A 15,009-nucleotide genomic window follows, 5' to 3' on the forward strand; every position below is an offset into this window, starting at 1 on the left:
CATACAAACATTGGCTGTAGCTCTTGCTGGTTTGAAAATGTGGTAGATATAATATAGTAGATATACATAAAAATGTCTTAGATAGCAACCAACACAACACGCTGCAAATAATTTATAGTACTCAGTGACATGCTTGGTTGTTTTAGTCAACGGTTGTAAAGATCTACAGCATGTTTTAAAGGGACAGTGCAAGCGTTAAAAAGTTCCCTTTTAACACAGATTTTGCACCAAAACTGCATCCTGAAATCAGTGCTGCTCAACCGATTGTGAATGAGGCATAGAGGGGATTTTTTTTTTCCAGATCAACCTTCAGCACCATGGTGGTAGGTCTGACTCTGTGAGACAACTCCCCATCAAACAGCGCAAGAGCCCGGGTCTACATCAGTTTGAACATCAGCTCCATTAACAGTGTTGGGTCAAGAGTCATGACCTGACCCCACTTATACCTTCACCTCTCCTGTCCATCTCCCTCTTTTCCCCTCATCACCTCTTCTCCACTGCGTAACATCCCCCTTTTACAGTCCCTGCGGACACATGGACACACACACACTTATGCATGCGTGTGTGCACACACACACAGACAGACTCTTGTTGCCCCTCAGCTTAACGGTATTTATAACGATCTGACCCTGGGACCTCTTTGTGTTAATGATCTTCAGCCCCTCCCAACACACACACACACACACACACACACAAAAACACACACTTACTGACAGACAATAATCTGCATGTACGTCACATCTTTTTCTCCCTTTGTTACGCTGAGATAAAAATCAGTGGAAGAGTGCAGGTAAACTACTTGAATAACAAAATTTCTCCAGGGAGAGACAATTGTCTCCCGACTATTCTTGAGATACTGTTCGCTGTGACAAAAATGGCTGATGCCGATTGTGAAATGATGTTACAAATTTAATTATAAGAGTATGCTTTCAAACTCAATTAAAAGGGAGAAGAGGCCTCCGTTTAGAAACAGGAATGTGTATGTTTTTTTTCTAAAGCATTAAAGCAAAACTAAATTAAAATTTGTTTGAATTCCATTCATTGTGAAGGATGAAAAACAAACAATATAAAAATGTTTCTGGTATAATTTGCTTCACAAGAAATTCATCTCAGAGTTTGGTGTACTGTACTGCATATTTTCAAGATAATCTTGAGAATCACATTTGCCTGTTTGGGCTGGCAAAATTCTCATTCTCTGTTTTTATTGTATACAGAAATGTTAAGTTGAGGCATTAACTAACTGGTTATGGTTAAGGTTAGGTTTAATGCTTTGTTAAGGCTTTCCAAGTGAATGGAAGTCAGTGCTGTGTGTGTATTGTACATTTTTACCATAGGGTGTAAAGAAAACATTTGACTGTTGGGACATTTTTGACCTTGTGAGGACATTTTTTGTCACTCCTTCCAACCTCAATGGTTTTTGAGGGTTTGGACTTCTAGAAAAAAGAGATTTAAAGTTTGAATGGAATAAGACTGAGCATTATAGAGTACATTGACAGTTTGTTTACATATCGATTTACACAAAACTACCAAGAGTTGGACCTGGATCACTGAATAACATTACTAGTTGTGCTGGGCACGTTAACGGTGTCAACGTTAACGCACGTTAACGCATGACGACGGTTTGGAAAAAGACGCGTGTGACGACATGTTTACTTGCCACTGCACCAGAGTCCAGGCACCGTTTACCAGTAAGCTCCTTTAGCGTCATTAGCACGCCTACAGTCGAAATGGAGCGGTCTGTTTATTAAACGAAAAGAGCGGCGATACAAATAACCAGCGTACCTGTGTACTGGGTATGTGTGCCTCTGTTTTTAAACTTTAGCGTTAAAGATAGAGACTCATTTTGACATTCGAGAGTCACGTAAACATGAAACATGGAAAACGCGTCATGCATTTTGTTTTTGGGGTTTAGTTACTCTTCAAAGTTTGAATGGAAGAAGACTGAGCATTAAGGAGTACATTCCCAGTTTGTTTACATATCGATGTGTGCATTGAAAGCATTTTTGTTCCCCACAAATGTTCCTCCATAACTCAAAAGTAATTTCAGTCCATCACAGGAAACAAAACCCCCAGTAACCATCTGATGTGAGAACTATTACTGTTATTTGTATCTAGACAAAAAAAGTCAACTATCCTCTTTGCTGGAACATTATCTTCAGATGGAGCAGTAAATCTTCAAGTGCTCATATGGGCATATTGATATCCTTTACACTTGTTCCAAGTATAAACAATGAGCAGTTAAACGACTCTCTGTGTATGGGTGTTATTGTTTGCCTTGGCTCTCAACCTAAAGATGCAGAAAATTAGCGGCAGTGTCAGGCAGGGTTTTTCTGTAATTGGCAAACTTGTGAATGTGAAATCTGTCACATGGACTGTTTTCACCCTCCTAATTAGAAACTAACAACACTTTTGTTGGCAAATCAAAACAGCTTTCTGTAAAGAAAAGAAAAAAAAGGGTTGGGGCGCAGTGTTTGAGTCATGCCATCCCACCTCTCTTCTGTTTTCACTCCGTTTTCTGTTGTTGAAAACATGCATTTAATTATCTGGCATTGATATGAGAAAGATTACATTCCAGAGATAGAGACAGATAGTCTAGCGGAAAGAAAATACTGTACATATATATATATATATATATTTCCCACATTTTATTCCACCAGGTCTGTGGATTCCTGGAACTGGTCTTTTTGAAGCCTGCGCTTTCATCTTTCACTTATGAGGAGATGTCAGCTTTGTGAAATTGCTTTCATTGCTCCCTCTTTTTAACTTTATCATGAAATGCTGAATTAAAAGAAAAACCCACCATGGGAAACATCTGATAGAGTATCCGCTGCTCTCTAATCTTATTGGACTAGTCACTCATTTTCCACACGCGGGAATTCACAAATTTGTTCTCCTTCAAACACAAAGGTCAAATCTTTGAGAGCTGCCACCTGCTCTCCTCGTCCACATCCGACAAGCAATAACACCGTTAAGGGTTACTTTTCCAGTTGACCTCAGTCCTCGCGGAACAGCTTACAGTGTCGGTACACATTAAAATGTGTGGGTTGGCCTGTGCATTGGGACTTATGTGGTTAGCCTTAGGTTGAGCCTCCCTTCACCTCGAGATTTAATGGGGTTTGTCCTGACATTTCTTCCTTGTTTCAGTGTTGTCAGGGGGTTAAGTCATCAAGCTTTGTCCCCCAGCTCTTTTTGATAGAGAATCCTGTCTGAAAAACTGAATACAATCCTGCATTAAAAAACACAATGTGCTGCGTTGCCATTTCAGGTAGAGCCGAGACAAGAAATATGATCATTGTAATCCAGGAGAGTTGCAAAGCTTTGGCGTTTCTTTCCTGTTTTTATTCTAACGCATGGCTTTCATTCTGAGAGCACTTTTTTTTGGTTTGCTTGTAAATCCTGCCCCCACAGATATAGCTATAATAAAAAATAAAGATAGGAAAGAAAATTTATGGTGAGGATTTTATCATTTCAAGCAATAGCCAGGTAATTTGGAACAATACCACGTTCACGTAGCCTAACAGGAATGTGGACCTCTAAGTGGGCTTGTTGCACGAGATCCATTTGTCCTCTCTTGAAACTCTAATGTGATCAATAACTGCTTACTTCCCTACTTTATGATCGCATCGCCTCAATCTCTGTTAACAGCAGCTTAACAACTTAATTAATTCTCCTCTCACTGTTAACATGTTTTCTGAATATTTTTTTTTTTTGAAAGTTACGGTAAACGTGAATCTCTGTGCCTTCGCAGGACCGTCTTCAGTGATCAGCAACGACGATGACTCTGCCTCTCCTCTTCACCACGTCTCCAACGGCAGCAACACTCCCTCGTCTTCGGAGATGGGCCCCGACGCCGTCATCATCGGCATGACTAAGATCCCCGTGATAGAAAACCCTCAGTACTTCAGGAGCACAAACAGCCTGCTCAAAACCGACACATGTAAGTCAAACAAAACTCCATGTCACCGAATTAAAAGGGGACATATTATGCAAAATCAATTTTTTAATCCTTTCAATCCTTATATTTGGGACTCTGGAGGCCCTATGATTAGACAAAGTGTGAAAAAAGATGACTCAGTCATGTTTTTGTGGTCCTCCTCAGTCTAAGTACAGGAGATAAAGCATGCGATGTTGACTTCCACACTCATTGCTACGTCACAATGAGACATTCCTGGAAGTCCCTAAAAAACATGAAAGTGTAGGCGAGGGCAATAGTATCCGGAAGAACGGAAGTCCGCAAAGTGTTCTATTCTTGGCTGCACAGTGCAGCACAGAGTTCTACACAAACATACATTTTATATATGATGGCAAAGTGCTGGCTAGAGTTGGCAAATGATGGTTTCGCCAAATGCTAACTGCTGTTAGCTGCCGGAGCCTCAGTGACATAGATGCTGACATAGTTTCCTGTGGCTCATTTGCATTTAAACTCAAAACAGAGCGTTCTGAACAGGGCTGTTTTGGCAGGGTGATTGGACTGCTATGGTGCTTCATCCTTAAGGTATTTTGACCAAAGTATGTCACAGACATGTTCATTAGGATACCAGGGAACTAGGTTCACTTGTAGAAATGGGGTATAATATGTCGACTTTAAACTATGCTAGGGGAGAAATATGTATTAATCAGTGACAAGGTATGCCGAGTATTCAAGTGTACACGGGGTTACCGTGGCGACACATTTCCTCATTGTCATAGCAATGACCTTGAAGCTGCCAATTCAAGCTGGGAAATAGGAAGTCAATTTTTGTATGTATTATGTATATATGGGTCTTCTTGTGTGTGCGTGCGTCATAGCATAAGCTCAGCACAAATCCATTCATGAATCCGACTCCATGAGTGACTCATAACCATACAGCATTATTACTGTACCACAGCCACAGGAAGCAAAGTAATGTTTTCTCAGGGTGAACGGCTTCAGCTTGATACTCCGACAAAATTCACAAAACAAGAGAGACAAGAAGGAGTCACAGAGATAAACAGAGAAACACAGGAGGGGAGAGACCAGAGGGAGATGGAGTGAGAGCAGCAGTCAAACAGTCAGGCAGAAAGCACACAGGAATATTGACCTGGTCCATCAACATGACATTATGATTATTGGCAAGTAATAAAAGCTTCTACAGGCTTTGGCCTTGTGTTCCACTCTAAATTATGAAAGTACATGGGTGTGTGTGTGCGTGTGCACCTGCGTGTGTGTGTGTGTGTGTGTGTGTGTGTGTGTGTGTGTGTGTGTGTGTGTGTGTGTGTGTGAGTGTGTGTGTGCACCTGCGTGTGTACCATCACACTGTTTTTTTGTTGAGGGCAAGGTTGATAATGGAGGACTGGGAGTTGACCCCTTTCGGCCCCAGGATATAACGAAAAGATAAACTGGGATTTACAGCACAATGAAAAGAAAGAAGCGCACGAGAATCAATGCAAGTCAATAATGCCCTGCTGTGTGTATGTGTGTGTGTGTTTTGTTTAATATATAACAGCCATTACAGCTATTACTCTGTGTGCTTCTTTGACTCAGCAGCATAAATACTGAAAGTAAGTGACGGATTGTTTGGCGCTCAAAACCGTATAATAGCTTTTGATGGAGACAGTTTTGGCAAAGTGGCGTTAGGCTTGTATGCCAGGAACAGAACAGAACAGAACAGAACAGAACTCTTCTTAAACAGCAGCCTTAACCAGCTTGTGGCCTGTAATACTAAATGCAGGAACCAGCAGTGGGTACACATTTCCTTTGAAAGACAGCACGGACCTCCTCCTGGCACTGATGAAACTACAATTACTCCGCAGAGATGACGAAGCTGCGTGTAATTATGGGAATTGTTGTAAAGCTTCAACTTACGTCGGAACTGAGCACCTCTTTAGTATCATCAGAGGAGTAAGCATTGTTGGAGGGAGTCTCGCAATCGTGATTAAATAGTTAGTAGTAAATATGTAATATAGGTCTCAGCTGCAGTTTGTGCTGTGTGCTTAATTCTGGGACACTTACACAGACAGTTAGTGCCAGTTTTAAAGAAGGAAAAACCAGCAGATAATCATCCACAAATCACCAACAAACGGTTGCCAACTACTGCAAGACAAACAAGAAACCATGGCTCCAAAAACCCAAGGCCAATATTTACATATTCAAATAATAGTTAGGCTAGTAAGGAATGGAAAAGGAGAACAGGGGACAGAAACACACAAATAAATACAGGAAAATAGCAACCATAAAAGTAAAACTTATATAATAAGCCCTCCCATGAATACATCCTTTGATTTTTCAAGCAACTTGGCAGCAATGCGTGTAGAGAAACCAAAGTATAATATAAATCTCTCTCTTTTGGGGGGGAAATTCAACCAGAATTGTCGTCACAGAGCAGTGAGCCACACACACAAGAACCAACTGTATGAACACGTTTGCTCGTAAGAGGTATTTTTGTCACAGGAACAAAGAACATTTACATTAAGGAAACATTAATCACAGTTAAATGAAATGTATATGTTGTTATTATCATCATCATCATCAACTCTCCAACAGCTGCCACAGGTCTGTAATGACGCATTACTGACAGATGTATAAATAGCATTTTACGAATAGTTCTGGGTCCCATAAAAGGACTAGCGCCTCGTCTGTGTGTTGTGTTTTATCTCAGCGGCACCTGCGCCTTCATACCGGGAGAGTCTTCTTTGTATCAAATGATTGTGAACGAGGGCTTTCCCCCCTGTAAAACGGTGAGGAACAACAGACAGCCTTAAATTGTGACTGAAGAGGCATTGATCATGCTTAATGATCAAATCTCACAAATATGCACCTCCACATGAACAGGTGGTTTTCATTAGTGTGATAGGAGCGATTTACAATGTTTTGTGCAGAAAAGAGAGGTCAGTGAATCTGACTTGGAACACTGCAAGATCATTTTATGACATGACAGGGAGAGAGAGAAAGAGCTTTGTTAAAAAACAATCTCTTCTCATTTATTATATAGTGGCTTTACAGTGTAAATGACCACTGAATGTCATGCCAAACCCATTCAGACTCAAATCACTGGTGTGGGCCTGTGTACTCTCTGATTAGTGGACAGACTGATCCATAACTGCTCAGCTATGTTGCAAGTGTAACTTTCCATTTTCAAGTTTCAACATAAAATTTAAATGTTCGATTTTGTTGGAAAGGATAAGGACTAACAGAAATCTCGTCGTGTTTTCACAGTAAATCTCGTGTTTGCACAGTAAATCTTCCAGCCACAGTGGTTGTACTGGCTCTAGTGTCATCATCAGAGCTGCCAGATCTCACGAAAGAAACAACCAAGCAACTGGGGCCCATGAAAACAACTCCAGAGGGACTTAAATAAAGACTGTTGTACCAAGTACATTATACACACAGAAAACCTCACATAATTATAAACATATCATCCCGATTATTGCTTGTATTCATCTTTTTTCTTTTAGTTCCAGGGCTTCAAACCAATAATATGTCACACAATAGAAACAAACTCAGATTTCCCCTCTTTCAGTTTAAATAGATCTATCATCAAAAAAGAGGAGCGGTTTAGAAGAAGTGGTCATCACTTTTACCTTTGCAGAATGAAGACCCAGGTTTCTGCATAAAGTTTGTATTTTCTCCAGGTTCTCTGGTTTCTTACCACAGTCCAAAAACATGCAATATGGCGATGAGGTAAATTGGACACTCTAAATGAGAGAGTGGATGGTCGGTTGTAAACCTGCCTTTCGCCCTACACTCTTAGAAATAAGGGTTCTAAAAGGGTCATTCTACAAGGGCTGAGGTTCTACCTGGAACCATTTGCTTCTAAAAAAACCTTTCCCGAAGAAAGGGTTTTTCAAGGGTTCTTGGTAACACTAATGGTTCCAGTAAGAACCAGTTTGATCCAGAGAACCCTTTAAATATAAATAAAGGATTTTAAAATGGTTCTGGGTGGAACCCTCCAAAAGGGTTCTACCTGGAGCCAAAAAGGGTTCTCCTATGAGGACAAGCCGAAGAACCTTATATGGTTCTACGTAGCACTTTTATTTCTAAGACAGCACAGAAACAGGAGGAAATTACAAATAAACTTCAACAATAAAGTGGTCGATGCTCTCACAAACGAATAACTGAGTCTTAGGTTTCCCAAGTTTAGAAAAAAATTTGACCTACTGTAACTCTGTTTGGCTAGTACTTGTTGCCATCAGGACCCGAGCCAGTCAGAAGGGGGAAAGGGAGGGGTGGTGGGATCCAGTGAGCTGACAAACTATCCCGTGTTTTAATGACATATTGAAAATATCTCACTTTATCAACAAGCCCAGATAAGCTGTGACTACTAATATTTGTAAGTGACTTTTCCAGAAAAACAAGCCCAAAGTCAGCGTCCCTGGACTGAAGTACAAATGTTGCTCCTTTCTCCCCCCTTTGTTATGTTTGTCATTTTTTCCATCATTTACATCTCATATGAGCTTTGGGGCGTTTATGTTTTGTTATGTCTAGGAAATTAGATTAACATTGGTTTGGAAAATGTTATTCACAAATCACTTTTTTTCACTCACTGTATTCAAACCCATCCGTACAAAAACACATTTATACACACGAATGTGACAACTGAGGCCACGGCACTTCCTGCGAGTGAGGACTGAGGGATAACAAGGAGGAGAAGCACTGAAAAGAACAGGAAAAAATAAAATCATGTTCACCATTCATTGATTGAATGTTTTGACAGAAGTGGTTTGGAACATGAGAGGGTCTTTGACCCACCACAACAGTTCAAAACGGACAAATTCTAAGTTGTTCAAGCTGTTTTATATCAGGATCCGGAGTCGTGGAAAGATGTTGGGCTGAGTTGACAGAAGGAAGGAAGGAAGGAAAGAAGACAAAAGGCAGATGGCAAACAGGGAATTATTATGTCCCTAAACATTCATATCTTTTAGTTTTTATAAGATGCTGACTGTGGTGGATGGGTGTGAGAGGTGGCTCTACAGGGAGACGTGGTGAAGATCGTGGGGATAGGAAAAGGACAGATGGAAAAAGACAGGAGAGGAGGTGGCTGATGGAAAATGTTATTCCTCTTGCTGTTAATGTCGTAAGCGCTGTCATGAACAAGTGATGGGGGGGGAATAACGTTGATTAAAAAATGATAGGTTTAGCAGCTGAGGGGAACGGCGATGGGGAGAAATATATCATGAAACAGGACGGGGGGGGGGGGGGTGCTAAATATGGAAAGTGAGCAGATAATGAGGTTTAATGGAAGGATGCTAAAGGAGGGAGTATGACAAGCGTGGAAAAAACGGGAGCTAATTTAGAACAACATCATCAAATAACAGTATAAAGTTTGGTAAATGGGGAATAATATTTCTGTAGATCTTAATTAGGGATACTGATTTGGGATAAGATAATATGTCGCACTGCACACAGAGATACTTTTTCACAATGACTGTAGGACGGGAGGAAGAATGCAGTGGCGGAAGCTCATTTCAGGCCCAGGTATTTATCCATAAATTCTTACATAAATTAGACCAAGGAAACATGCTAATTATGCAAAACTGAAATGCTATAATAGTGTTTTTAATTACAGTGTATATGTGCAAATGATGGTGCAAATAACACACAATGACCAGCTATTTGTCTACAGACTTCCTTTCACAAAACGCATAGGACTGAGGCAGAAAAGGCTCTACTGCGTGTATGTTTCTGCAACGCTGTCAATCAAAAACTGTAGGAACTTCAGACAGTTCCTCCAATGATCCATGCAGAAGCCTACTGCTCCATTGACTCCCAGAGAAGCTGAGCTTCAACGGAAGTGACGTTTTTGCCGCATTTTTGTCCATTAATCACCGTCGAGCCCAACAAACCTACTCCGTGTCGTCCGATAGAGAAGAGTTGAAGCTGAACTTGAAGTGGTTTTAATGCAAAGGCTGCTACAGGAATAAGAAATGCACGTAATAAATCTGTGATAAACAGCTGGAATGGAACAATCCAGTCAACAATACAGCCCCATATAATGTCTTCATTTTGAAAGATCTTGGTTTCTGTGCGCAACAAAATTATCACAAATTTAAAGGTCCATCAACACCGGATTATATTAAATTGTTGTTTTTCATTAAGCCTAGAATGAGCTTTTTATATTCATATCACGAGCTGGGTCAGCTCTACAGAGGGAGCCTTTGTGGTCCACCATGTCTTCATAATAGTCCACAATGGACAAATTAGAACATCTTGGCAGGGAGAGGTGAGGTGAGAGATACTCGGCTACCTGCAACATGCAAAGTGTTGTGGAATTTTACACACTGCTCCTTTAAAAAAGAAGGTATTACGTACTGTAAGCCAACACCAAATATTTCCGCTGAAGGAAAAAAAAATAGAAAGCTATTGGCGAGGCATTAGTCTGCACACGTCAGTTTATTTGCTGTTTGGGGGTGTTAATTAAGGAGAAGTAGTGCGAGGCATTTTCATGGGTGAATGCTTACAACCGAACCACAGTAAGAAACAGTGTGGTGAGGTAATTAGCTGGTTAAATGGTGGGTCTTGAGGGGATGTGGATTTAATGGGCTGCTTTTGCACAGGGTATCGTGGGAGTGCTGTTGTTTTCTTGAAGACTCATCGTCATGATGCAGAAGATAGAAAATGTAAATACGGCTCTATAGCCACATTTACTGGATTATAACTCGATGACCAAACAGAAGCGCAGGTATAAAGAGAACCGATGTACTTTGAGGACAGATGGAGATTTGATTGGCCAAAACCGCCACCGTCAAGAATGCATCATGCAAATGAGATGTCAATCCACATATAACAATTATGTGGGCGGAAATAATAATCACATGTGACCGTTCCAAACCAGTGAAGTAGCAGCTGGGCAGGAAGTGGCCATTAGTCAGTAAACACAAGAAACAGTCCTCTTCTCAGTCTTCAACTACGGACGTTATTCAATAGAGTCGTGGATGTCAAAGTCTTTGTGCAGTCAACACTTCTTTAGAACATAAGCCAAGTTCACACAAAATGATTGCCATGTGTATGTGGCGACTGGGATTGCTCATGACACAGACTTTGACCTGCTACGTCGACCTGCATACATATACATGAGAAGTGACGCAGGAAACAATCGATGAAAACCAGGCTGAAGATAGTGCCGTTTAAAATCACGGATCAAATAGGATCGCCTTTATTTTATCCGAGTCTCTGACAGTCAGACTTTGACGCACTGGGGAGTCTGTGATGTGGTCTCTGAAGGTTATATATAGGTGTGTATTTTATACTTCACGGGCCGATTATGAGCGATTAGCCGCAATGTGCAGAACTCATCATCGAGCACATTGTGAAATAGGTTAATACTGCAATATTGCATTATCATTTTCTCAAATTAAGAAATAAATAAAGCATTTAAGTCATAGTTTTTACATCTGGGATACTACTGTGCATCTTCAAAGCCCACAATACACACACACATTTCATGGTGGGTGTGTTCGCCCCCCAAAAAATCTCACACTGAAAATTAGATGGTTCTTGGATATCTGTTGTAGACATGCAGTGGTTTTCTCTCCCTCCCTCTGCCTCTCTCTGTTTGTCCGTCTGTCTGTACAATATTGGGTTATGGTGGACTTCAGTTGCTTACAGTGTAGATCGATGCAGCCTCTGAGAGTCTAGCTGGGCTTTAATGTGATATTCTGAGTGGACAGCTTTTCTTCAAATGCACCTCTTAATCACATCACAGATAAATCTCAGATCTTCTTGTCCCCCCCCCTCTCTCTCTCTCTCTGTCAGTCTCCCTCTCTCTTTCCCTCCCTTTCTCTGACTTTCTCTGTTCCGACCTCTCCAAGTACATGCCATGAGCCCACAGGATGAATGTACCGTATATCCTTGCGTGCACAGAGCTGCACATCTGTCCTACGGTCAAAAGGACCGGGTTTATCTATATATGGCAATAGTACGGACACAGCGCCGCTACTCATATTAATCATTCCAGAATAAAACCTTGTATCATCATGGTCAGATGCCAAATTTTCTAAAATGGCAAAGAGTCACGAGTTACTAAGCAACAGAGAGCAGGTTTCCCAACTCTGATCCGACTGTGGGTGAGCAGAAGAGAGCGAGGTTATACACATGAAACGGACAAAGAAACATATTTTCAAATACAGGATCAAAGGAAATGAAAAAGGTTTAGTGTATTTAGACATGAAAAGATACACCAGCATGAAAAATATCCTCATACATCTATTAAATAATGATCTTCCCTCTCTGTCTTTTCTACTGCAAAACACTTAAATATAGAATAATAAAAGAACATTTACATACAAATTATATAATAGAGAAAGGGAAAAATAGTGGCAACTGAAAAAAGTGACATTTCTGTGTAAAATCCTTGGGAATGAGACCATGTAAAAATATTTTATATTAAACTTCAGGGATTCATTAAAATGTGCTTTTTAAGATCGAAGACAAACAGTTTAATGACAATGGAATGTGTGTTTTACGTCTCTTAGATATCATCAATGTTCCAATAAACCTGTACTATATTTTCCAAAACATCTGTTTTGACACCTGGTACTGCGGCATGTGGTTACCCACAAATCCTCAAATCTGGGTGTAATTTATTAATCTTTTCCTACAAATGTCCACATTTTTATTCCATTAAATTCCATGGCCTTGTTTTTTTTTTCATCGGTTGGTCAAATTCAAAGTTCTACTTGCAACTGTCAGAATTTTGACCTGTGGACTTTCCACAATAACACAAGTGTAAATTGAGAAATTGAAACTATGTTGTATGAAAGAGTTTCTGTGACAAAAATGGCCTAAATTAATATTATTTTCTGTTTCTCCTCGTTTAACAGTCGTCCAGCACATTAAGAGACACAACATTGTGTTGAAGCGAGAGCTCGGAGAGGGAGCCTTTGGAAAAGTCTTCCTGGCCGAGTGCTACAACCTCTCCCCTGACCAGGAGAAGATACTGGTGGCTGTCAAGGTAAACTGGAAGTTTACTTGTTTAATTTAGTATATTTGTCTACATGAGAACTGATTATACGATAAAGATATTAAGTGGTTATATAACGACAGCAATCCTAGTGTGAGTAACTTAGACTGTGGGTGAAAACACATCTTTACCACTCATCAAGTTAGAAGAAAGAACACAATCTTTTCCTCTTTTTGGTGGTCTTTTATACTGAAGGCCACACCAGAAGGACAGGTTGTCTTTGTGATGAGAAATATCAAACCTCATCTGGATTACAAAGAATGTACTCTAATACACGAGGACTCCAGTTTCAAGATTAGACGTTTTGAAAATCGCTGCTCCTGCAAAATGTTTGGTGGCACCAAAATAAAACACATTGAAGGTGAAGGTTGAAGTTATTGCCTTATTGACAGTTATTTTGCAATTCCATCCGATGCCCGAAATACATTCAAACTATTGAAAATACACCTGATAATCTAATGTTCCCTGAAATGTATACATGGTTTTCTTGAAGTGAATCCTTTATGTGGTGTCAGGACAGTTTCTGGTCCTCCATTTCCTCTACTGCTGTTACAAAGCCACTTCTTTCAAGTGTTTTCTTTCTTTCTTGTAAGTGAAAGGTGAAATTACAGTGAAACCACTGATTTCCGGGGTCAATCATCCCATCACATCTATCCATCCATCCACACTCTCGTTGCTGGTCTGTGGTGAAACAGGATCTGATTGGCGAAGAACTTCTCATTAACAATACATGACCTGTGATAGAACAACCCCCCCAACCACCCCCTTTCTCCGGAATCCTCTACCCCACACTCCTCTTTCTTCTATGCCTCACCTCTAATCCCACATTTCAACCAGGATAAAATAGATTTTATGAAAGGTCAATCAACTCTGCAATGCACACGTGCTGTTATCGGCTCCAGGAATGCAAGCCATGTAAATTCCTGTGTAGTTTAACAGCATCACTGTACGACTGCATGACGCACATTCATCTTCCGGCCACCAGCATAGCCATTATCCATGAATGTTTGCAGCGAACCTTACATTTTTCAATTTGTTTTCATTTCCAGCACACTCCTGATGACACAATAATATACAGTATAGAAAAAATGGAAGTAGTCCTCTGGCTGCGAAATAGAATGAAGACTCGAGAATTACAATATGATGCCATGACAGTTTTTGAAACTGGAAATTCACAGACGTCACCTACAAGTACAAGAAGTACAAGAACTGTGCAATCAATCAAAACTTGTATTTCAATTACGATGAAACAAAAGGATTATTCCAAAACTTTATTCTGACACTTAACGTTGTAATAGTGTTTCCTGTCCCTGTTCTTGTCATACGGCAAAAATAGAACGCATTCGTTCTCTGGGTTACACACACAAGATAATGAAGTTTTGACAATACATTATTATATACAATACAATAATGTATTGTCAAAACTTCATGTTTGTTTTACAGTAAATTCCACTTGTTTCAAATAATCATGACGTCAATTTTGACCCGAATATTCCCAAAAGATCCCCAATTTCTTAGCTGTCAATCACACTTGTGTCCACTCATGTGCTCTGCTTCATTGTCAAGTTTCCTCTAAACGGGAACACAATTTACAAAACAGACATCATGTTCTGTTGAAGAAGCAGACACGAGCGATTTAGACCATTAATTCCTCAGGAAAATGTGAACTGACATTATAAATCAAGTCGTCTCATTTCCCCCATAGACCTTTCATTCAGAGTTGATTTCTATATATGGTGACAATTGATGCACGACTAACACGGGGGATGGAAAAGAGTACACCACCAGACAGACCAATCACTGGTAATGGGAATTGTGTTAATTGCTTTTTTGGTGGGTTTACTCCGTTTTACAAATCTGGGGTAGTTTCTCTCTCTTTAGTGTGGAAAAAGAGAGACAGTCTCTCCTTCACCTGGCATTTTCCAATCCGTCTTTATCTTGACACATTCCTCCTCCAAAAATACTCCACCTTCGTTTCCCCTCCGTCCTACACTTCCCGTTTCCTTTCTCGTCTTAAGCTCTAAACGTCTCTCTGCCTCAGTCGAATTCAATGCCAGCTGAGCTTCAGTCTGTAAAATATGCACCTAGAATT

The 15,009-nt window shown here is 40.3% G+C and overlaps 1 protein-coding gene across 1 annotated transcript in view; it reads left to right on the forward strand.

The window, feature by feature from the left end:
* ntrk2a (neurotrophic tyrosine kinase, receptor, type 2a) overlaps window positions 1-15,009 on the forward strand; it is a gene marked incomplete at both ends in the record, with an annotated part of 74,768 nt that overhangs the window by 45,272 nt on the left and 14,487 nt on the right. Inside the window, 2 exons of the mRNA XM_083904387.1 lie at window positions 3,749-3,937; window positions 12,778-12,908. Coding sequence (XP_083760513.1) covers window positions 3,749-3,937; window positions 12,778-12,908 — 320 coding nt within the window. The remainder of the gene's footprint in view (window positions 1-3,748; window positions 3,938-12,777; window positions 12,909-15,009) is intronic.

This window comes from Microchirus variegatus (assembly GCF_963457635.1).
Source record: "Microchirus variegatus genome assembly, chromosome: 18".
NCBI classification, from domain to species: Eukaryota; Metazoa; Chordata; class Actinopteri; order Pleuronectiformes; family Soleidae; genus Microchirus; species Microchirus variegatus.